Consider the following 23,683-nt stretch of genomic DNA (forward strand, 5'->3'; position numbering starts at 1 on the left):
GTTCCTCCTCTGAAGTCCTGTGTCCACTTGGGCCTCAGCTGCAGGAGAATTGGGGTGCATTTGGATCCAAAAGCCAAATTAACTCCCCCTCCTCCTCTTCACAATCCCCTTTCCCTTCTAGCACAGATAATGTTACCTAGTTGGGTCATGAAATGTTTGGAAGAAAACTACCAAACAGAGAGAGAGCATCAAAGACCCCACAATCATCATCTTCTTCTTCTTCTTCTTCTTCTTCTTCTTCTTCTTCTTCTTCTTCTTCTTCTTCTTCTTCTTCTTCTTCTTCTTCTTCTTCTTCTTCTTCTTCTTCTTCTTCTTCTTCTTCTCCTCCTCCTCCTCCTCCTCCTTCCTCTTCCTCTTCCTCTCCTTCTCCTCCTCCTTCCTCTTCCTCTCCTTCTTCTCCTCCTCCTCCTCCTCCTCCTCCTTCCTCTCCTCCTTCTTCTCCTCCTCCTTCCTCTTCCTCTCCTTCTTCTCCTTCTTCTCCTCCTCCTCCTCCTTCCTCTTCCTCTTCCTCTCCTTCTCCTTCTCTTCCTCCTTCCTCTTCCTCTCCTTCTTCTCCTTCTTCTCCTCCTCCTCCTCCTTCCTCTCCTTCTCCTTCTCCTTCTTCTTCTCCTCCTCCTCCTCCTTCCTCTTCCTCTTCCTCTCCCTCTCCTCCTCCTCCTCCTCCTCCTCCTCCTCCCCCAAAAGGGCCTGGGTCAGAGCAGGACTTCATGCAGAATCCCAACGGCGGGTTTTTAAATGCATCTTTTTAACTGGGAAGTGACCAGCAGCACCAGCAGCTCCCCACTAGGCTGGAGTCGCTCCGGGATCCTTTTTGCGAAGTGTTCCGTTCGGGGAGGGGAGGGGGGCTCGCCAAGTCGCTTTGGGGCTCCCTTTGCGGACGGGGGGGGGACTCCCCAATCTGCCTCTTGGCCTCTTTTGGCCCCCGGACCTTGCAAAGCCATTTTTACAGCTGCGCTCCAGCAAACTGGGCCAAACTGGTCTGACCCGCCCTTCCCCCACCCCCGGGTTCCCCCTCCAGCTTCAGAATCCGGGGCTCGTTTGGATGCCCTCCAGGAGACCCAGGCCGGGTCCGGCTCGTGCAAAGGCGGCTCGCCTGCCTGCTGCGCCCTTCCCCGCGTCGGAAGGCGGAGCCGGCGCTTCTCGGCCGGGCCCGGTCGGTCGCTCCCGCCCCGCCGCGGCCATTGGCGGCTCTCCCTTCCCGGCTCGGCCGGCCCGCAGATCCGGAGCCTGCGGGGCTCCGCTTGGACAGCAGCGCCGGGCTGGGCGTTTGGAGAGCTCCGCACCGCTCCGGCCGCCCGTTGAACGCCGCTGGCTTCGGTGCTCCTGCTCGGGACTGCGGGGGATCCTCCTGCCCAGGGAGATGCGCGCTGGCCGGCTGGATGGCGGCCGGGGCTGGGCCGGGGGAGCCTCCCAGCTGTGCGGCGGCCCCTCCGGCCGGGAGGCGAGGCGAGGCGGGGGCGGCGACTTGCAGGAGGCGTGAAGATCCCGGCGGAAAGTAAAGTTCGCGCTGCCCGCGGAGAAAAAGTTCTTGTTCTTCTTGTTCTTTTTTTTTTTTTCCTTTCCCCTTTTTCCTTTCTTTTTTTGGAAAGAGGGAGAGAGAGACCCGGGGAAAGGGCCGCAGCCCCCTCCTCTCTTTCCCAACTCTGCCTTTTCCTCTCCAGAAAGAACAGCCCGGCGCCTCTCGCTGCCGTGTTCCCCACTCCTCCTTCCTGCTTTTCTCCCCTTCCCTTTTTCCTGCTCTACCCTCCCCACTCCTCCTTCCTGCTTTTCTTTTCATCCCTCTTTCCTGCTCGACCCTCCCCACTCCTCCTTCCTGAATTTCTTTCCATCCCTCTTTCCTGCTTGACCCTCCCCATTTCTTCTTCCTGAATTTCTTTCCATCCCTCTTTCCTGGTCGACCCTCCCCACTCCTCCTTCCTGCTTTTCTTTCCATCCCTCTTTCCTGCTCGACCCTCCCCACTCCTCCTTCCTGCTTTTCTTTCCATCCCTCTTTCCTGCTCGACCCTCCCCATTTCTCCTTCCTGCTTTTTTCCCCATCCCTCTTTCCTGCTCGACCCTCCCCATTTCTCCTTCCTGCTTTTTCCCCCATCCCTCTTTCCTGATCGATTTCACACCCCCCCTTCCCCCGCTCTCCAACACCCCCGCCCTCCCCCCCCCTCCGCAATTCAGGATGTCGCCCACCCAAGCCCTGCAACTCTGGTGCAAACAACAGTGCGAAGGCTACAAGGACGTCTCCGTCACCAACATGACCACTTCGTTCCGGGACGGGCTGGCCTTTTGCGCCATTCTGCACCGCCACAGGCCGGACCTCATGTGAGTGACGCCGGGGTGGTGGTGGTCCCCTCCCTGGGTGGGGTGGGGGAAGCATGGAAGGAAGGGAGGAGGAGGACCGCTCGTTTTTCCCACGCGGAAGTTAAGGGGAGCTTCCAGCTCCCGAGGCAGTCTACCCCTAGAACCTCAAAAGCTGCAGATCCTTGGTCCGTCGTGCTCTGTCTTGGCAGGACCGATGCCCAGGCTGTAGGGCATCTCCCAGAGGGTACAACCACCGCCCCATCCCACGCCCTTCGGATTTAAGTGTGTGTATGTGGGGGGAGCTCCCAGTTTGGGATAAACCTTTGCAGAAAAGGGTGTGTATGTGTGTGTTTGTTTAGGTGTGGTTTGATGCCCCAAAGCTGCACCAAAGAACCGTCTTGGGGGTGGAGGGTGTACTTAGGAAGGAGTTTGCATGGGATGTATGCATTTCTTCCATTTTATTTGGATCTCGCCTTTATTATTTTTGAAAAGGATGCATTGAAAAGATTTGCCCTGACATTTTCCTCAAAGGGTGGTGGCATTTCTATGTGTGGCTTCAATGTTTGCGTTGGCTTTATTTTGCTTTCTGAAATGGCCAAGGATGAAAGGAGTTGCTCCAATATTACAGGACGTACCAAAAGCCAGGTCCCATAAACAGTTTATTACAGCATATAAATTCCATTAAATGTTCAAATGGATTTCTCTTTTCTGATATATATATATATATATATATATAAGCTTCCTTACGCATGTGATCCCTGACCTTTGAACATTGCTATGTGCAGCAGCAGCATTTTCTCTGGGGAAAACATAATTAATTAATTAATTAATAAAGCAGACTGGGATTGGCTTATCGGACCTGGCCTGTAGTGAACTCCATATATGTGTGAATTTTATACATATATAAAATAAGATTGTATTAGATGGGTGGAGGGATGGAGGGATGGAGGGATGGAGGGATAGATAGATAGATAGATAGATAGATAGATGATAGATAGATAGATAGATAGATAGATAGATAGATAGATAGATAATTAACTAATTAATAAAGCAGACTGGGATTGGCCTATCGGACTTGACCTGTAGTGAACTCCATATATGTGTGAATTTTATACATATATAAAATAAGATTGTATTAGATAGATAGATGGATAGATGGATGGATGGATGGATGGATGGATGGATAGATGGATAGACTGACAGACAGACAGACAGACAGAGATATAGATGAGAGAGAGAGAGAGATGAGAGAAAGAGAAAGAGAGATGAGGGAAAGAGAGATGAGGGAGAGATGAGAGAGAGAGAGACAGACAGACAGACATATAGATGATAGAGAGAGAGAGAGGAGAGAGAGGGGGGGGATTCTGAACTGTTCTGACACCACTCTTGTAAAACAGACCAATCAGATTATTACTTGATCCAAATATCCCCTTTGAATCCAGGGTGAACTTGGAGTTTTCCCAGTTAGAACCAAGTCCAGTATAATAACACCCATTATATGGAATAGTATTTTTTTCCCCGTAAATAATAATTTTTTAAAAATAAGTTTAAGGGCTAGCAAGTATTTGTCATTTCTTTACACATTCTACGTGTGTCCCCTTCGCAGTAAGAACCAGACAGAAAAGTCATTTATTTCCCAATTTTCCCCACCAAATTTCACCCGTCTGACGTCATTCTCGGTGCAACCACAGAATCAAGAGTTTGTGAGCAACAGGGAAACTCTCTGTGGCTGGACACATATTTGTCATTTCCTTCCATGTGACTGACCCCAGTGAAGAAAGGACCATCCCCCATGGAATGCTAAGACCGCTGGGAACAAAGCAATCATTCTTATCTCTGGTTTGTATCTCCTTAAGAGAGCCATAGACTGACTGACTTTCTTTCTTTCTTTCTTTCTTTCTTTCTTTCTTTCTTTCTTTCTTTCTTTCTTTCTTTCTTTCTTTCTTCCTTCCTTCCTTCCTTCCTTCCTTTCCTTTCCTTTCCTTTCCTTTCCTTCCTTTCTCTTTCTCTCTTTCTTTCTTTCTCTCTTTCTCTCTCTTTTTTCTTTCCTTCCTTCCGTTCCTTCCTTCTTTTCTCTCTCTCTTTCTTTTTCTTTCTTTCTCTTTTTCTGTTTTTCTTTCTTTCCTTCCTTCCTTCCTTTCTTCCTTTCTTTCTTTCCTTCCTTCCTTCCTTCCTTCCTTCCTTCCTTCCTTCCTTTTTCTCTCTCTCTTTTTCTTTCTTTCTCTTTCTTTTTCATACAAAAAAGGAGTAAGAAAAAAAGAGAGAGAGTTAAAAGAAACAACAGACCTAACACACAAAAACACACATTAACTATGGGGAAAGAACATAATATTTATCCCAATGGGGAAATCATTAAACTCGGACGCCATAAAATAACATTTAATCACAGTTGATATGGTTGAACGCGTCTTATCTAGAACAACCTTTGACAGATAGAAAGTCAACTGCCAACTTCTGGTTCTGGCTTGGGCAGGGCCTGAATCAATTAAAATTAAATTAAATCCCCAGCAGAATTCTGACAGAGTGTTTTCCCTTGATGTGCTAAGTTTCTGCATGCAGGGATGGATTAGAGTCACCTGGTGGGAAGATAGGCAGCAAAGAAATTTAATATATACATAAATAAAATGTATCTCCCATGAAGCTTCTGGGAGGTTAGAAAATTGGCAGAAAACTAAACCAGGACAACTTTCAAAATGCAATTCGTAATATTTGGGTTGAGGTATGATCTGGAGAAAGTCCATTGCCCTGTTGATCAAATGTGGCACCTTCTAAATAATTTTGGGTTCAGTTATGGTGAATTTTTCTAGCTCGTCTTCAGCCCAAATAAAAGCAAAGTAACTTCCAGAGATGGGAAGGTGGAGAGGAGAAAAGGGAGAAAATTAGAGGAAAGCATGGCAGCCAACATTTCTTTTAAAAAAAGGTTTTGACTTGTTTTATAACTTTAAAATTATAAGATGCCCAGAGTCACTTGGTGGCTTGCTACAGAAATTGAATAAATAAATAAAAATGAATTTTCACATCTTCGAGGTTATTTTGTGGTTGTTCCAAGGAGATCCAAAAATTCAACATGGCTGCTACGACGGTCTGATCCAAGCCCCGCCCACTTTTTATGGGCATCGCAGGCGCCATCTTGATGTTTTTGACTTCTCGGCCATGCCTTGGGAGGCCACCCGGTCCTTAACGCTTCAGACCATCACTGCCTGTCTCAGCTCAATGAAAAATACCCGGAAAGCCCCTCGTTCTTGTTTGTCTTGAAATAAAAACATTAATTTCAGAACAGATGTTTGCAATGACACTTGGAATGGCGGGTTTAAAACAAACAAGGGTTTGTCGGGGATGGGAACGCTCTGCGTCTCCCAGCTGATGTTTAGACGTCTTCCGCTAACAGGCCTGACAACTGTTGGCTGTTTACATTTAGATGTGACAACGTTTGTGAGCGAAGCAGGCGAGGCAGAGGGTGGGGGAGGCAGGAATGGAGATGATCAGTGGGGTGGGCTTCCTCCTCTCCTTAAGATCTCATCGCTGTCATGTCTGGGGCGAGTGAGACCGGAGGGAGCCCACTCCCCTCGTGTCTTCCCAAGAGTTTTGTGGGTCAAACCGGAGCAATATTTTCAGCAACCGGTTCAGGTCTCAACACGATGGATCTGCCCCAGAGGTGGGTTTCAGCAGGTTCTGACCAGTTCTGGAGAACCGGTAGCAGAAATGTTGAGTAGTTCGGAGAACCAGTAGTAAAAATTCTGACTGGCCCCGCCCCCATCTATTCTCTGCCTCCCGAGTCCCAGCTGATGGGGAGGAAATGGGGATTTTGCAGTAACCTTCCCCTGCCATGCCCACCAAACCACACCCACAGAACCGGTAGTAAAAAATTTTGAAACCCACAACTGGTCTGCCCGATGCATCACTGGACTTGAAGGTCAGACCACCTCCTGGGCTAAAGCTCCTGTGGACAGAAGGCTTGGTTGTGAAGATAATGTTGTGGTGCCAACATCTTTTGTGGGTGGAAACTAATCAAGGAGAGAAGCAACTTAGAACTAAGGAGAAATTTCCTGACAGTGAGGACAATTAATCAGTGGAACAACTTGCCTGCAGAAGTTGTGAATGCTCCAACACTGGAAGTTTTTAAGAAGATGTTGAATAACCATTTGTCTGAAGTGGTGGAGGGTTTCCTGCCTAAGCAGGGGGTTGGACTAGATGACCTCCAAGGTCCCTTCCAACTCTTGTTATTCTATTCTATTCTATTCTATTCTATTCTATTCTATTCTATTCTATTCTATTCTATTCTATTCTACCTCGTGGATGTTGGGGTGTCACCTTTTGATATTTAGCTCCTGTGTGTTGGGAAGTTACATAAGTAACTCAAGAATATTGTAACTCAAGAAGTAACTCAAGAATATTGGGTTTGTTTTCCTGATTTTCCTTACCTGGAGCAACCTGAGGTTGGTAGAAGACCGAAAGGGCAATGGTTTCAATCTTCCAAATTCTTTCTGGTGAATTTCTGACAGATGTGAGATTTAAATCAGGGCTTCATGGCCCAACTTGGCTGATTGTCAGGTCGTAGTGATGGGCCAACTCCTTTCAACAGAGTAGCTGGCTTACTCCTTCTGTATTGGCAGAACTGCCCTGAATCTGGGCTGAACAGATACCCTTGAAAATCAGAATATTATTCACATTTGGACTGGGTCTCCTTGTAAAATCCTGAGCCCCAAGAATTCAGTAAGACATTCTTTCATTGATATGTACGTTTGTTCCCTGTTTCCTTAGATTTATTGTTTACATCGCCAAAACCCAAACTGGAAATTCCATCTCTCTCCAATTCCTTCTCGCCCGTCTTCTGGGTGTACCTTCCTGGTTGTTACCCAAGAGATGTGACTGTTCAAACCTCCTGCAGGCGTTTAGTCTAAATTCTGTTGAATTGTTTTCTGCCCTCTTAGCAGCCTGTGTTTAATTTTTATTTACACGAATGCTGTTGCAGTAAAAAACAAACAAAAAAAACAACACCCTGTATTGTCCAACCAAAACTATATATTAACACAAGGAGAGTTTAATGCCACAGGAGGCGGGTTTTCTTGGTTCCAGGTGGTTTAAATAACTCGATTCACACTACGGAGAATGCCAGCCAGTTCAGTTTCTGCCTGCATGATGAGATTTAGGATGCTTGCAAAAGCACCCCTTTTAGACAGCTGTGAATATAAGATTTCTTTGTGGATGGATGAGATTTTCCAGAAGGTAGATCTGGATCTTAGAAACTTGCAGCAGGCATGTGGAATTGTTAATTAGAAGTTCACACTGGATCTTTTTTCTTGAAATAGTCGTGTAAGGGCAGGTAGATTCCTGCAGGATGAAATAGCTGAACTGAATCACGACTGTTACGGGAAATTTTTTCACGTGGTTACAAAGACTGTTTAGACAACTGACCGATCCATTGATTCATTGTTCTCACAGTTAGGAAATTTCTCCTTAATTCTAGGTTGGACTTTTTTCTCCCATCCGTTACTTCTTGTCCTGCCTTCAGGTGCTTTGGAGAATAGGTTGACTCCAGTGGTGAAATCCAATTTTTTTTTTACTACCGGTTCTGTGGACGTGGCTTGGTAGGCGTGGTGTGGCTTGTTGGGCATGGCAGGGGAAGGATATTGCAAAATCTCCATTCCCACCCCACTCCAGGGGAAGGATACTGCAAAATCTCCATTCCCACCCCACTCCAGGAGAAGGATACTGCAAAATCTCCATTCCCACCCCACTTCAGGGGAAGGATACTGCAAAATCTCCATTCCCTCCCCACTCGGGGACCAGCCAGAGGTGGTATTTGCCGGTTCTCCGAACTACTCAAAATTTCCGCTACCGGTTCTCCAGAACCTGTCAGAACCTGCTAGATTTCCCCCCCCCAGTTGACCCCCTCTTCTTTGGGGCAGCCCCTCAAATATTGGAAGGCTGCTATCATTTCCCTCCTAGTCCTTCTCTTCCTTAGACTAGACATACCCAGTTCCTGCAACCATTCATCGTATGTGTTATCCTCCAGTCCCCTAATCGTCTTTGTTGACTGAGTCTGTCTTCCATCATCATAAGGAATGTAAATTCCAGGAAAGGAAGATTTCAAGGAGAATGTTAGGGAAAAACATCCTAAAATTAAGAATATGCTGCCTGCTTTGATGGTGGAAAAGCTGGCTTGTGAGGTGTAGGGAGAAAGTTTGGCCTGGCCGGCACCATGGTGGAGCAAGGGATCCTGGCCTGTTGTTACTTCCTTCTCTATAACTTTTGTTTTTCTTTCTGTTTCAGAGACTTCACTTCCCTGAACAAGGAAAACGTCCTTGAGAACAATGCACTGGTAAGGTGGTTTTTCCCTTCTCTTTTGCTTCCTCTTCATTTCCCTCGAGGCTGCTTTTCTTCCCGTCTCTTTTTCCTGCGTGCCTTGACCTCAAGTAGATTTGATCAGAACAAGCAGATCATAAAACAAATACTTAACACCATTAACTTTCCTTTAAAAAAAAAGAAAGAAAGAAAGAAATAGCAGTTTGCTTGCCCTGCGTAGGAATTACTCAATTTTTCCCTGGGCCTTTTTCTGTTTGTTTGCAGCGTTCGTGAGCTGCGTTGGTGGAAGAGGTTAAATATCTGATTCAGGGGACTTGAGATACCCTGAATATGGACGGGCTCCAGGTTGGAGGTCTGGAGGGAACCCCAAAGTCTATCTGGAAGAGGTCAAACCTTAAAAATAAGGGGGAGATCAGGTGGATTAATCTTGAAAGTGAACTCACATTCTCCTTCAGTTCAAGGCAGAGTCTAGAAAAACCAGTTTGGCAGGATTTCCAGCGCCGTCAATTTGCATGGAGGGAAAGTTGTCCTAGGGTGAGGACTTTTTATCAATGTCTGCACCGCCCAAAGCACCAACAGCCGCTGCCATCCTGAACCCCATTTTGGCAACAGCGTGGCTGCTAGGGTTGGTTATTGATCGGGGTCGGACCAAGTTGACGTGGAATGATGGCTGATGATTTACCTTATGCTAGCTTAGTCTTGACTTGTGCGCCTGGCGTTTTGTGGTTCTGCAGCGTAGCTTTGCTCCAGCCAGGTTGGCCCCAAACCACAAATAAATAAAAAAATGTAATTTGAAGTGGACGGGAAGATTGCGAAATATGGTGGTATGAATGTAGGTACGTATTTATGGAAGTTTAAATTCTTGAATGCAAGTTTTACAAGGGGAGAGAGTCTTGATGCATCTATCTATCTATCTATCTATCTATCTATCTATCTATCTATCTATCTATCTATCTATCTATCTATCTATCTACCTACCTACCTACCTACCTACCTACCTACCTACCTACCATCACCATTTAGCAACCCCATAATCCCTTGCGGTGGGGGGTGGAGTCTGGGCAACTGAATGGAGCTAGCAGAGTGTTTACTGGCCGGATGCCCTTCCTGTCGCCAATGAGGAATTTTGTTCTGCAGATATATTCTCATTGTGCCCAGAGAGAGAAATATCTGCCTGTACCAAGGATCGAACTCACAGCCTCCTGATTGTGAGGCGAGAGCTCCACCTCTCGGCCACTGCACCACTCCGTCTGTCCATCCATCCATCCATCCATCCATCCATCCATCCATCCATCCATCCATCTATCTATCTATCTATCTATCTATCTATCTATCTATCTATCTGTCTATCTATCTCTTAATCTATTTCTCTATCCATTTTTAATCTCTCTATTTCCATCTATCCACTTCCCTCCATTTTCTTTCTCAGTCTATGCTTCAGTTTCTCCATCCCCCGTCTCCATCTCTCCATCTTCCATTCTTCTCCCATCTCTATCACCTATTTCCCTCTCTGTCTCTCTCTCCTTCACCATCTCCCTCTCTCTCTCTGTGTCCCAGTCTCTCCATCTCCATCCCCTTCTGCTCTTGTCCCAAGGACAACAGGTCAATCTTAGTCCTTTCCCCTCCCTTTATTTTGCCCCTCACAACCCTGTAAAGCAGATCAGATTTCCAATCATCCGAGGAACCTCCTTGAAAACCAAACATCAGATTTATGTATCCTTTCACCCCTGGCCTCTTGCCAGTCCATTGGACTCCCTTGTCCCGATCTGGCCGCCTCCTGAAATACATTCCCCCTTTCGTCTGGAAACCAGATCCCCCTCCGTCCCCCTTCCTTACTCTGTCTTTGGAAACCTGAGATCCTCGGATGTGGAGTGCCTGGGAAAGCCAATTGTTGCGAGGAAGAAAAGGCTCCCAGATGTGTTTGTGAGAAGGAAGGACCACCCATAGTGTCTGTGCCGAATCCAACCCTCCAAGCGTGGGTCGAGGGCTGGAGGAATGGAATGTCCTGGGGAAGGAGCTGGACCTCCACGTTGAGTTTCCGTGGCCTGGCCAGCCTTCGACTCCTTGGAGCCAAGCTTGGAAATGAGATTCTTTTCCGACCGCACCAAAGAGCCTTTTTAATGAGGACTAGAAGACTTCACAGACTGTCGTCTCGGTCGCTGGATTCAATTTGCACGTGCCGGCTTCTCTTTCGCTCCCGGTAGATGGAGGCTTCCACCCGTTTGGTGGTGTTTAACTCTGTGGTGAAAACTCTCCTTCACATCAGGGTTGACTTCTGGGGTGTCCTTCCCAGGCCGGGTCAATCCACTGTTCTTGGCAAAAGTGTGGGAACTTGACAGAAAGTGTGAAGTTGATGGAGAACAGTTTGCAAAACGCTTTCTTGGTTTCTTCAGCCTGCCAAGAGGACACGAACGGGTTCCGGTGGAAGGAGGCTGTTCCCGGGTGATGGTTTTCCCTCAGGAGACCAGGTGTCAACAACCTTGAAGCTGGCCTGGCCGAAGCCATCTTGGAGCTTCAGTGTTGCCACACCGGAGCTGAGGGATAGGGAGGGGGGATTAGAGACAGCTGGGGTTGTGTAGCCAAAATAAAATACTTTCTCTTGGGAACCAAGGTCGTTCTTCACACCTGACCCAAGGAAGGAGGAGTGAGGTCACCAGGCCACCAGACCGAGCCTTGATTGGTCCATGTGACTGATTGATTGATTGGGCTTGAGGAAAAAAACTTTTACTTTTAATTAGGTGAAAACTGCAGGAACCTTCAGAGTCGGTTTTCACCAGATCTGTGCCAATATGATATATCATTTATATCTCGGAGGACCTCTCATGGACTATGAATGCTGACATGCTTGTGAAGAAGGCACAGAAGAGGCTGTACTTCCTGAGAATGCTCAGGAAGATCAATCTATCTCAGCATCTCCTTCTGTCCTATTATCGCAGCACCATTGAGTGTGTCCTGACATACGGCATTCTTGCATGGTATGGGAGCAGCTCTGTAGCGGACAAAAAAAGCTCTACAGAGAATCATTAAAACTGCCCAGAATATCATCGAGCTCCAGCTACCAGCCCTGGACGACATCTTTGAATCTCGCTTTGAGAAAGTTGCACAACATTCTGAGAGACTCTTCCCATCCTGCTCACAATCTTTTTGGACTGTTGCCTTCTGGCAGAAGATACGGAACAATTAAAACTCGGACCGCACGTCTTCTGAATAGTTTTTATCCCAGAGCTATTATCAACAATGAACTAAAGGGCCACCATCAGTGAGCTGTTGGACAGCATTACTTGGTCTGCTGTGTGGATGTTTGGGTGGTTTAGGGGTGGGGAATTGTGGTGGGTGGGTGGCTGTTTGGGGATTGTTATATATGTTGGACCTGGTCTTTGGGTGTTAAGTGAATTTTGTTGTATGGGTATACTGTGTATACACATACAATGACAATAAAGTTATTTATTTTATTTATTTATCCAATAAAGCTGTTCTTTGAGGGATTCATCTGCCTTGGAGTTCTGCTTTGTATGGGTGTATTACAGGACTGGGGACCTCAAGTCGTGCGTGGATTTGGCTGTCCTACAAAATAATTTGGCCACGGATCTCCGCTCGGTTAAAGAGAAGGGACATCATCTCAACTTCTCTGTTCGCATCTCACAGGCTTTCCAAGTTGCGGAGAAGGAGCTGGGCATCCCAGCTTTGTTGGACGCTGAAGATATGGTGGCCCTCAGAGTGCCTGACCGGCTGAGCATCCTCACTTACGTCTCCCAATATTACAATTACTTCCACGGCAAGTCACCCAGTGAGTATCTCTCTCCCTCCCTCTCTCTCTCTCTCTCTCTCTCTCTCTCTCCCTCTCCCTCTCCCTCTCCCTCCTTCCAGGTTTTGGACTGATGGGAAGTCCTGTCCGTGCTGGGATGGCTCTTAAGAAGCCTCTGAAAAATTTTAGAGGATAGGAAGGATTAAACAAGAACAACAACAACAAAGGAAAACACCCAAGATGCAGCTAGTTTGACATAAGCCATGGAATGGTCCTTCTCAGCCAGGATAGCTAGAGATGGAGCTTCCATGGGTAGAGGCAGTGTTACCTCCAAGCAAAACTGGAGTGGTAATGGCTGAGAACGTTGGAGAGGAAGGGGAGGGAAGGGGAGAAAAGGAAGGGAGGGAGGGAGGGAGGAAAAAAGAGAGAAGGAAGGAAGGAAAAAAGAGGGAAGGAAGAAAAACAAAGAGGGATGGAAGGAGGGATGAGTGGAAGGAAGGCCTCTTTAAATTGGAGAAGAAATATTGATTAAAAAAAAACCCAGATGATTATCTCAAGCAAGCAACCATCAGCCTTGATGATAAAAGGCAGGTAAATCAGACTGCATTTGGTACCAGTTTCGTGGACTAAGATACCCAATTGTGCCCTGGATGTGTCTTTTATATGCCCGCTCTGAGCTTTGATGTCCTTGGCATCTCAATTCTGTTTCTTTACCCGCAGTTGGAGGGATGGCTGGAATCAAACGCCCGGCTTCCCAACCCAGTGAGCAGCCAACCGAGAAAAAAGTAGTTCCTGAGCCGAAGGCCCCGAGTTCAACGCAACCAGCCAGGCGACCTCTTCATCTTGAACCCAAAGCAGAGCCAGCTGTGGTGGGGCGTAGGCTGGGGATGGATACCTGTCCGACAGCCGAAGTACGTAACACCGTCCTTTTGTCCTGGAGGCTGATTCTCTCTCTCTCTGTGTATATTTATGACAGCTGGATATTTCAGAATAGAACCTCCATGGATCAACAGAGTGTATCTTAGGTCTTTTTTTTTTAAATCGGAAATTGGCAAAAAAAAAAAAAAACCCTTGCAAATTGTGATATGATTGCAGGATGATACCGCCGGTCATAAATGCGAGGCTTAACTAATCGGAACAGAGAATGCTTGGGAGCTGCTTAGAAATCTCTTAGTAAAACAGAGGAGGGTCTTTGGCTTGATGGAGCGGGGGGAGGGCTCCTTTTGAATCCCTGTTTTCTCCTGACTCCCAGAGACGGGTCTTAGCCGAGAAGAACAATGCCCAACCGAGCAACTGTGCCATCTGCGGAACTCATGTCCACTTGGTGCAACGCCTCCTGATGGATGGGAAGCTGTATCACAGGAATTGCTTTAGGTATGGGTCTCTGGAGGACTTGATCAGGGGCTGCGAACCGGTAGCATTTCACCACTGATCTGATCCCCTCTTCGTTGGTCACGATTTGTCCCAAATTTCGCTTCCAGGTGCCAAAAATGCTCCAGCACTTTACAGAGTGGAAACTACAAAGCCGGACTTAACCCGGGAACCTTCCTTTGCAACCGCCACGCGGGAGCTGACCTCCCTCAGGGTCCTCCTGTCCAGGAGAGCCGGACGGAGAAGAAGACCATCACTTCCAAGACCCCTGCAGGGAATTGTGGGAAGGGGCTGGAACCAACGCAGGCAGCCTCGCCGGTGCCCAAACCGCGTAGGACCTTCCAAAACAATGTGATTCCCCAACCGCCAGCCACTCAGGAACCGTCCAGTTCCCGGAGTCCTAAAACCAGCAGGGTCTCCACGAGTCCGAATTTCCCTCGGTTGCACCCTCCTGCCCCAACGCCGGACCCACCCGGGGCTTCCTCTTCGACGGAGGTGCGCTCCAGAATCCAGCAGGCTCGGGAGAAGTTTTTCCAGGCTGATCCAGGCTCTTCCGGCTTCCCGGCGAGAAAACTGGAACCGGCGAGAAATCCCAGCTCTCTTATCCAGCCTGCCCAAGTCCCTGAGAAAACCCCCTTCTCTCGAACTCAGGTCCCCATCAGCAGCAGCGACAGCAAGAAAGACGAAGCCCGGAGCATCCTTCAGCGCGTCTTACCAGGACCGCAGCCCTCGACCAGCCAGCCGGGTGGGGTTGGTGCTGCAGTGCCCCGATCTTTGGCATACAACAGGTGAGCCTTTGTTATTCCACCAGCATATACTTACTAAGATTATTTTTTACAACTAACTCAAGGCAGCGAACATATCCAACACACCTTCCTCCTCCTATTTTTCCCATAACAACAACCTTGTGAGGTGGGTTGGGCTGAAAGAGAATGATTGGCCCAATATCACCCAGGTGGCTTTCACGGCTAAGGCAGGACTAGAACTCACCATCTCCTGGTAATTGGCTCAAGGCACCCAGCTGGCTTTCATGGCTAAGGCGATACTAGAACTCACCTTCTCCTAGTGACTGGCTTAAAGTCACCCAGTCAGCTTTCCTGGCTACGGCTAGAACTAGATTAGACTAGAACTCACCATCTCCTGGTGATTGGCTCAAAGTCACCCAGCCGGCTTTCACAGTTAAGGCCGGACTACAATTCACCATCTCCTGCTTTTAAACCTGGTGCCTTCACCATTAGACCAAACTGGGTTTCCTTAAATTGCAGGTTTAAATTTGCAAAGAGGGGTGTTGGTGGGGTGGGGGCAACCTACCCTGGAATGGACAAGAATGCAACTTTACCTCTCATGGATTGATTGATTGATGATTGATTGATTGATTTAATTTATATACTGCCCTTCTCCCAAAGGACTCAGGGCGGTGAACAGCCATAATAAAAACAATGTACAAAATAGAATTTAAAAGCAGATTAAAATAATTAAATCATAGGCCGAATTTAAAACTCTGATTGGATTTGGTATGGGATCTGTTGGTTATAATTTTATTTCTTTATTACATTGATATGCTGGAAGAAGGCAGTTTTTGAACTCGCTTCCCATGCTTTGCAAGGATTCTGTCTATTCTTCACTCAGCCAAGAAGCTAATAATCGTCCTTTGCTTCCAGCAGCCCATCTTCTCCTGCCCTCTCCGGTTCACGGGGTCTTCAACTCCAGAATCCCCCAACCAGCAAACCCTTTAACAAGCCAGCTTTTGCAGACACACCAAAAGGGGCAGAAACATCACATCTGGTTGTGAGTCTCCCCAAGGATCCTGGCCACAAACGGGGGGTCGGAGCTGAACCCCAGAACCAAATCAAGGATGGGTCCATCCGCACATCGGCCGACACTGGACGTAAATCGGACACCAAGGTGGTTAAAGGTAGGAAGCAGCCGTCCCTGTGCCTGCAATGGGTTGGGTACAACTCACAATTTAAATCCCTGATCAAAGACAGTCCATTGAATGGTTTCAATCTTAGTTAATAACTCAAACGTGCTTTTTTTTTTTTTTTTCCCAAGAGGCAAATTGGACTTTCTGGTTTTTCTTTGAAGATGTTTCGCTTCTCATCCAAGAAGCTTCTTCAACTCTGAGTGGCTCCATCCCTCCACCATCCAGTCAGAGCCGAAGAAGCTTCTTGGATAAGAAGCAAAATGTCTTCAAAGAAAAAGCAGAAAATCCAACTTGCCTCTTGGGAAAAACACTTTGGGGAAAAGAAGGAAAGGAGAAAAGAAGGAAAGGAGAAGGAAAAGAGGAAAGGAAGGAAGGGGAAGGGGAAGGGGAAGGGGAAGGGGAAGGGAAGGGAAGGGAAGGGAAGGGAAGGGAAGGGAAGGGAAGGGAAGGGAAGGGAAGGGAAGGGAAGGGAAGGGAAGGGAAGGGAAGGGAAGGAAAATGTCTTCTCAGTCCTCCAGTTCATGGTCGTGACCAGCTCATCCAAGAAGCTTCTTCAGCTCTGACTGGATGGTGGGGAAGGAACGAAGGAAGTGAGAAAGAGAAGGAGGGAGGGAGGGAGGGAAGGAAGGAAGGAAGGGAGGAGAGAGGGAGGAAAGAAGGAAGAAATGGAAGTCTATGGAGATTCTCAGTTATCCAAGTCATGGTTGTCCCAAAGATGTTTTTTTTTCAAGAGGGAAACTGGACTTATCTGGTTTTTCTTTGAAGACGTTTCGCTTCTCATCCAAGAAGCTTCTTTAGCTCTGACTGGATGGTGGAGTTGAAGAAGCTTTTTGGATGAGAAGCGAAACGTCTTCAAAGAAAAACCAGATAAGTCCAGTTTCCCTCTTGAAAAAAACAGCACCACTGGGACAACCATGACTTGGATAACTGAGACTCTCCATAAATCCTAGTTAATGTTTCAACCGATGATTCTCAACCTGGGCGACTTTAAAATGGGGGGACTTCAACTCCCAAAATTCCCCAGCCAGCTGTGAGACGGGATGGATGGAAGCAGCGCTCAAACCCAATTCTACCCGTTTTGAAAGCAATAAATCTCGGTTTATTGACCAAGAAGACCTCGGTTCTGTAAGCTGCATACTTTTTTTTTGCAGTATCAGCATGTTTGCACATCCGCCCCGTAATTTCACATCACTCCGTGTGGTGGTTGGGACTTGGGAGGAAGAGGAGGAGTGCAAACCTTGAATGCTGGTTTACGCTTCACCTTCCTTTGCGTGTTTCTCATTCAGCGAAAGGTGTCCGGGGGCCAGAAGAGAAGTTGGAGAGCCCGGAAGACTGGAGATCGAGGCTGAAACCAGTCAAGTGAGTGCTAAAAAAGAGGGAAGGTGAAAGAAGTTTTTAAGAAGATATTATCCAACATCTTCTTAAAAACTTCCAGTGTTGGAGCATTCGCAACTTCTGGAGGCTTCACACGGTTTTGATTCTATTTGATTTGCAAAATCCGGTATGGATCTGCCCAATTCTGCCTTCCTGGGCACAAAATGTTGGTTGGTTTGGGGGGGGGGTGTCGGTGCCAACAGCTTCTCTCCTTTCCTGCAGACCCCCCCGCCAGGACGAAGCCAAGCTTTCCCCAAAAACTACGGATGTTCACAAGATGGAGATCAATGTACAGGTGAAACCGGGACAAAACGACCACAAGCCGTCTCTTTCTGTCATCTCCCCAGCAATTCCCAATTCTGGTACGACTAGACCTGCTTTGACGGGATCTGGGGGATCCTGGCGGTTTATTTCCCCTTTGGGCTTCCAAAACCTTTCAAGCAAGGCGCTAGTCCTCATGAAGGGGAGAGAACTCTTGATAGCTCAGTTTCTTCTATTTTGGCCTGCCTGTTTGGCCCCTATCTGGGGTAACTTTGTCCGGTCCTGGCCACGCCCTCCATGAGAAGGATCTCGCCCATCGGGATAGCTGAAAGCTGAATTTGAACTCAAGTCCACGCTCATACGTTGGGTTTTCTCTCTCTTTTTTTTCCCTTCTTCCCATAATAGCACCGCTGGCTGTTCAACCCCAGAAGAAGAAGCTGTTGGTGGCACATCTGGATATCTCCAGTGGTTGGCAAAAAGGGAAGGTGTCATGGGAATCTCAGCCAGCCACTGCCAAAGCAGAGAAATGGAGCTCGTCAAAAACAGTGGTTGCGCCCGGTCAGTTTCTCTCAAACTGAGTATCTGACATTGCTGAACTACAGTTCTCATCAGCCCCAGCTAGGAGAGCCATTGCTGAGGGATGCTGGGAATTGTAGTTCGGCAACATCTGGGAGGCCCTCGGACAGCAAGTGAATCTTTCCTTCTTTGTTTTCAGCCCGGCCGTCCTCTCCTGGAACCTTCTGGAAGCCTCCGAGCGATCAAGTGATGTCTCCCACCAAGGTAGGCTCTGGATTCCAGCCGAGCTGCCGGCCTACCTTGCAATATTGTCGGGAGGCCAAACTTTTGCTTTCTGCCGTGAGCCTCAGGGTGGTGAATCCCGTGTCTTTCAGCTCCACCCGGATTACGTCCCCGAGGAAGAGATCCAGAAGGAAATCCGGCAGATTGGAAGAGATCTGGACAAGCTGGAGCAGAAGGGGATTTCCTTGGAGAAACAGCTGCGGGCTTGCGAGGGAGGTGAGGGGGTCCTGCTTTTCCAGTCTTCTTTTGAAAAGAGGTTTGAAAACATCCAGGTTTCTAGTCCTCATGGAGGCCTGGAAAGCGGAAATACGTGGCTTCTGCTTTTTCCTTCTTTAATAGCGAACAAGATTAAGAGAAGTTTTCCAAATTGGGCAATTTTTCCATCTGCAGAGGAGCAGGTGCTGGGTTCTTTTCCCACCTGGCCTACCTCACAGGGTCTGTCTGAGGTTCTTTGGGATGGAGAAGGCCTCGTTTGACTTTTTCCTTGGGTCTTGTGTACAGATGATTCCGAAGATGCCCTGATGGTGGAGTGGTTCAAACTGATCCACGAGAAGCAGATCTTGATGAGACGGGAATCCGAGCTGATGCACAAGTGAGTGAAACTGGCCGGTTCATGGCCGGTTCTGGGCAGCCAGTTGCCGACTATATAGGATTTGGGCTCACTTTTTAAACCCAACAGAGCAGGACTAGGGATCATTACTCATTACAGGTAGTCCTCGTTTAGTGACTGCCTTGTTTAGCGACTATTTGCACTCCTCATTTAGCGACTGCCTTATTTAGCGACCATTTGCAGTGAGGACAGTGAAAAAAAGTAGCTTTGCAACCAGTTCTCTCTTTTTAAAAAGGGCTCCCTTTTTAAACCCAACAGACCCTGACTAGGGATCATTACTCATTACAGGTAGTCCTCGTTTAGCGATTGCCTTATTTAGCGACCATTTGCAGTGAAAAAAAGTAGCTTTGCAACCAGGCCTCTCTTTTATGACCTTTGCAGGTCATTGCTGCAGAGCAAAATGAAAGCTAAAGTCAAAAGTTTTGCTTAGCAACCATTTCGCTTAACGACCAAGTTGCCAGTCCCTTGTGGCCGCTAAACGAGCACATTCGCTCTTTCTTTTCCTTTCTTAGCCCCTCCCTCCCTCTTTGACAGAAAGTTGTTTTTTGAAATGGGAATATTTTCTTTCCTTTTTTTCCCCACTTTTTAAAACTCTTTTCTTATTTGTTCTCTTTTCTTCTGCCCTGTATTTTTTTCTTTCTTTTTTTGAAATTATTTTTATTGCATGATAAAATTCTACTAAAAATATTTTTTTTAAAAAAAGGAGGAGAAGAAGAAGAAGAAAAAGATGTAGTAGAATCCTTCCAGCAATCAGTTCAGGAGGCTGCAAAACTTTGGACCGGCCTCATGTGCGAATCTGGATCCCTTAAAGCAGGGGTCTCCAATCTTTGCTGGCTGAGGAATTCTGGGAGTTGAAGTCCACAAGTCTTAAAGTTGCCAAGATTGGAGACCCCTGCCTTAAAGTACCATTTCTCTCCTGCAGGATAAACCAGCAGAAACTGGAAGTAAAACAGTGGGATATTGAGACCGAACTACGGACTCTCATTGGCAAAGCCGGTGAGTATCCCATCCATTCTCTTCTTGGCAAGATTCAACCTATTTTGTAACATAGCAAAAATGTCAGAAAACTCGGTGGAGAACGAGGAAGGAGAAAGAGAGATACAGGTCCCATCCCGGTTCTAAGCCCATTATCCTGAAGGAAAAATTGAGAAAGCAAGCTTGCCTTCCATCAACTATGATGTCCAGAACTTCAGAACTTCTTCTGTCCTCCTTTCCCTAACAGTTCCTGGATCTTCTTCCCAAGGAGACCCATGGTTCCCGACACAACTCTTGTGGGAGAGCCTTTCGACGTTTTATGTCGGGGTTACTATTTTTTTTAAACATATCATTCTGGTTCTTCCCCCCCCCCCAACTCCGTCCAGATTACTTGAAGACCTCGAAGGAGAAAGCTCGAGAGAAGGAACTCCTTGACTCGTACTTGGACACGGTCAACAATCGGAACAAAATTGTAGAAAACCTGGATGAGGACAGACTCAGGTACGAAGGGGTGGAGGAGGGCAGGAGGACTAGAGGGACAAGGGCCCTTGGTCTCCCAGCGAGGTTGGCTGGGGAATTCCGGGAGTTGGAAGTCCGCACGTCCTAAAGTTACCAAAGTTGGGAAATTGGGCGGAAAGAAGCCATCGCTTGCCCTGCGGTTTCGCAATTTCCCCATTTCTTCAGAAGTGGCTACTTTGAAAAAGGAACTTCCTGGCCTGATGCCTTTCGTAGGGAAGGTCAACAGCCCTCCTGAGAGGCTTTAGGAGCTCCTTCTGCCAAACAGGAGTCACAGGTCTGACTTTTTGGCAAGAGCCTTGGAGTAATTAGGGATGATTGTCTGTAGTTTCTGGCTGCGGTGGCGTTGCTAATTGTGAGGATGAGTTCCACTGGGCAGATGAAGCTGTGAATACTGTACAAGGAAGCTGTTTGCTCATCCGGCAGGGGCGGGGCTCTTTCTTCTCCTAAAACTCTTAACTAGCTTTGTTTACGTTTATTTGGGTGTGTGTGTGTGTGTGTGTGTGTGTTGTAAAATGAGCAGCGTCTTCAGGTCTGCTTTTTGAACGGGTGAAGAAGGAAGTGTAGTGGAATGTAGTCTGGATTCCCAGCAGGGAGGGGCCACGTGCCAGAGGACCAAGAGACAGCAAAGTTTAGAGCGTTTGTGTGAGAGAATGGGGATGAAGACGGTTCCTCCTCAATAGTTCCCAGAGTATATATATTTAATGGTGAAAGTCATCTGCTGTAGTTTGGCAAGATTTCTGTCTATGGGTGAGGAACAGTAAAAAAAAAAAAAAAAAAAATCAATAAGGAATTTGGTTCAGAGAGTTTGTGTGAGAGAAAGAAGGTGAAGGCAGTTCCTCCTTAATAGCTCCCATGTTTTAGATTCCATGTTTTATGCAAATAATCTCTTTTAATTTGGCAAAAATTCTGTCTGTAGGTAAGGGACCTTAAAGGAAACTCTTTAGACGAATCTCAGCACACCTATCTTGTTTTCGGGGGCCTGACAGAGGAAGTAAGATTGAGCATCCTTTTGGTGATTGTAGGATGCTTTTAAATGAGGAGGAGCATTTAATACAGGATGGCAACCAACAGCCTCCTTTAGAGACAAGACTTTCCACATCTCTGAATGGTCCATGAACGTAATCCAGAATTACACTCCTCAGAAGCTTTTGATTGAACGTAGCCCACTGAGGTTCACCAGTCTTTTTTCAGGGCGGCCCCCAAATCCATAAATGGCTTTGTTTTTGTTTTTTCCAAGGCAGAATTTTGGGGAATTGATGCCTTGAAACCTTGAACCAAGGGGGCGGGTTTGAGAAAGATAGTGTGCTCTTGTCATTGCTTGGAAGTGACTTCCCTTGAGTGGACATTTTGGGTATGGAGCTCAATATAGATCCGGTGGACCTTAAAAGGAACTCCAGCGCTGGCCAAGGGATTTTGGGGATGTCTAGTTCAACATCTGGAGTGCTAGCACTGCTCCAGGGGTTGGACTATCTACTCTGCTTCCTTCTCTAGGGAACTGGAAGAAGATGAGATTTTCGTTGACATGATCAAAAAGTTTGGTAAGTCTCAAACCTACAAAGCCATTTGGGTCAAGACGACTTTTATCATACCTTTTTTTCACGGCTGCTGTAAGTTCAAACGGTTGCTAATTGTAAGTCGAGAACTATCTGAATAGAATATAGAATGACAGAGTTGGAAGGGACCCTGTAGGTCATCTAGTCCAACCCCCCGCCCAAGCAGGATGGGGCAGTCCAGTCTCTTCTTGAAAGCTTCCAGTGATGAAACTCCCACAACTTCCAAAGGCAACTTCTGTTCCATCGGTTAGTTGATTGCTCTCACTGTCAGGAAATTCCTCCTTATTTCTAGGTTAAATCTCTCCTTGTTGAGTTTCCATCCATTATTCCTTGTCTGGCCTTCCAGTGCTTTGGAGAAGACCTTGACCCCCTTCCTCTCTGTGGCAGCCTCTCAAATATCGGAGCACTGCTTTCATGTCTCCCCTGGTCCTTCTCTTCTCTTCCCTAGACTAGCCATGCCCAGTTCCTGCAACCGTTCATCGTATGTTTTAGCCTCCAGTCCCCTAATCACCTTTAGCTGCAGCTCTTACGTAATGACCGATAAATGGTTTAAGAAGCTATTTCTTCCCCACAGGTGTGTCTCGAAGCCCCCAGGAAAACGAAAAAAAGAAAAACAAGTTTGGCTTTTTCCGAATATCAAAACCCAAGAACTGAATCCACGGGGGGGAATGCAAACAAAAGAGCTTCATCACCTATGGATCTATTTGCTGTTCAGATAACTTTGTTCCTAAGAAGGGATAAGTTTTTGGGCTGCCCCACAGAGGGGGGAAAAATGGAAGCAGAAGGAGATCTCCCAGGAAATGCTTGGATAGTGAGGAGCAAAGCCTTGGGGGGAAAATATGAATGCAACAATCCCTTTGCCTTTTGAAACATTGGCCAAAAATTCAAGTGAAGTTTGAGCGTCTTCAAACGAAGCTTTTCAGCAGCTGAGAATCAAAGATTTTCCAGGAATACCTTTTTCTCTATCTGCAGGAGAATTTGGGGCACATGGCTGCACCCCCCTCCCATTTTTTTTCCTGGCAGGACTGTACCATTTCATTTTTCCAAGAAGAGAAAAACTTCGCTTCCTACTTTGGATCAAGCAGCAATAAATAAGATTTCTTTCAGTTCCTCTCCCTGCAAGGATTTCGGTGCGATCCCAGGGAGAAATCGCTTTCTGGACACCAGGTGGCGCTGTAGCTCTCAGCAGGCCTGTTTGCAAGCAACTTCAGGAAATAAAAAACATTCTCAGGAATTTTCATTCAAAAATCATCACAACTTTCACCCCATGTGCTTCTATTTTCATGATTCTGAAGAACCAGATTCACTCCAGAACTGGCCTGTGGGATGATCCAAATGGGCTTTTTTTACTTTTGTACATTGTAATAAAACTAAAATGTTTTATGATTGACAGTTTGTGAATTTGGAGGAAAGGAACGGTAGATGTCCAAACTTTTTGTAAAATGTAGATGTCATCTCCTGGCTGGCCCAGAAGGTTAAGGGAAAGCCATTTGGCAGAGGAGGAGGAGGAGGAGGAGGAGGAGGAGGAGGAGGAGGAGGAGGAGGAAGAAGAAGAAGAAGAAGAAGAAGAAGAAGAAGAAGAAGAAGAAGAAGAAGAAGAAGAAGAAGAAGAAGAAGAAGAAGAAGAAGAAGAAGGGCATTTGTAGATCAAGAGGGAGGGAGGAGGAAGAGGAGGAGGAGAAGAAGAAGAGGAAGAGGAAGAAAAGAAGAAAAGAGCATTTGTAGATCAAGAGGGAGGGAGGAGGAAGAGGAGGAGGAGAGGAAGAAGAAGAGCATTTGTAGATCAAGAGGGAGGGAGGAGGAGGAGGAGGAGGAGATGATGATGATCACCTCTTTCAATCAGGAGCATCTTTTTATTAAAATGGTAACCTATTCAGATGTTTGGAGGGGTTGGTACCCTTGTTGCTAAAGGTAGAGAAATACTTGAAATAACTTGCCAGATAATTGACTGAGAA

At 47.0% G+C, this 23,683-nt stretch overlaps 1 protein-coding gene across 4 annotated transcripts; it reads left to right on the top strand.

Annotated features, from left to right (window-relative positions):
- The first annotated feature begins 1,462 nt into the window (after positions 1-1,462).
- MICALL2 (MICAL like 2) lies at positions 1,463-23,114 on the top strand. 4 transcript variants are annotated; one of them, XM_034441562.3, is made up of 17 exons: positions 1,463-2,313; positions 8,566-8,614; positions 12,244-12,385; positions 13,064-13,254; positions 13,596-13,717; positions 13,825-14,502; positions 15,376-15,629; positions 16,925-16,997; positions 17,235-17,374; positions 17,679-17,831; positions 17,989-18,053; positions 18,164-18,287; positions 18,573-18,663; positions 19,604-19,677; positions 20,043-20,157; positions 21,667-21,713; positions 22,303-23,114. In XM_034441562.3, the coding sequence occupies exons 1-17, from the start codon at positions 2,171-2,173 to the stop codon at positions 22,380-22,382; spliced, it is 2,541 nt and encodes an 846-aa protein (XP_034297453.2). In that variant the 5' UTR covers positions 1,463-2,170; the 3' UTR covers positions 22,383-23,114. The 4 variants fall into 4 exon arrangements, with proteins under 4 accessions (XP_034297453.2, XP_034297455.2, XP_087734799.1 ...); XM_034441564.3 differs by having other exon boundaries at positions 1,755-2,313; positions 15,379-15,629; XM_087878673.1 differs by lacking the exon at positions 1,463-2,313 and adding an exon at positions 4,088-4,131.
- The last annotated feature ends 569 nt before the right edge of the window (positions 23,115-23,683 follow it).

The sequence above is a fragment of the Pantherophis guttatus genome, chromosome 14, assembly GCF_059756535.1.
Source record: "Pantherophis guttatus breed Tessera chromosome 14, ASM5975653v1, whole genome shotgun sequence".
Taxonomy (NCBI): Eukaryota; Metazoa; Chordata; class Lepidosauria; order Squamata; family Colubridae; genus Pantherophis; species Pantherophis guttatus.

Coding starts and splice junctions, on each gene's coding strand:
- MICALL2 (XM_034441562.3), top strand. CDS start 2,171: ATGTCGCCCACCCAAGCCCTGCAACTCTGGTGCAAACAACAGTGCGAA. Junction 8,615..12,243: donor TCCTTGAGAACAATGCACTG/GTAAGGTGGTTT, acceptor CGCATCTCACAG/GCTTTCCAAGTTGCGGAGAA. Junction 13,718..13,824: donor TATCACAGGAATTGCTTTAG/GTATGGGTCTCT, acceptor TTTCGCTTCCAG/GTGCCAAAAATGCTCCAGCA.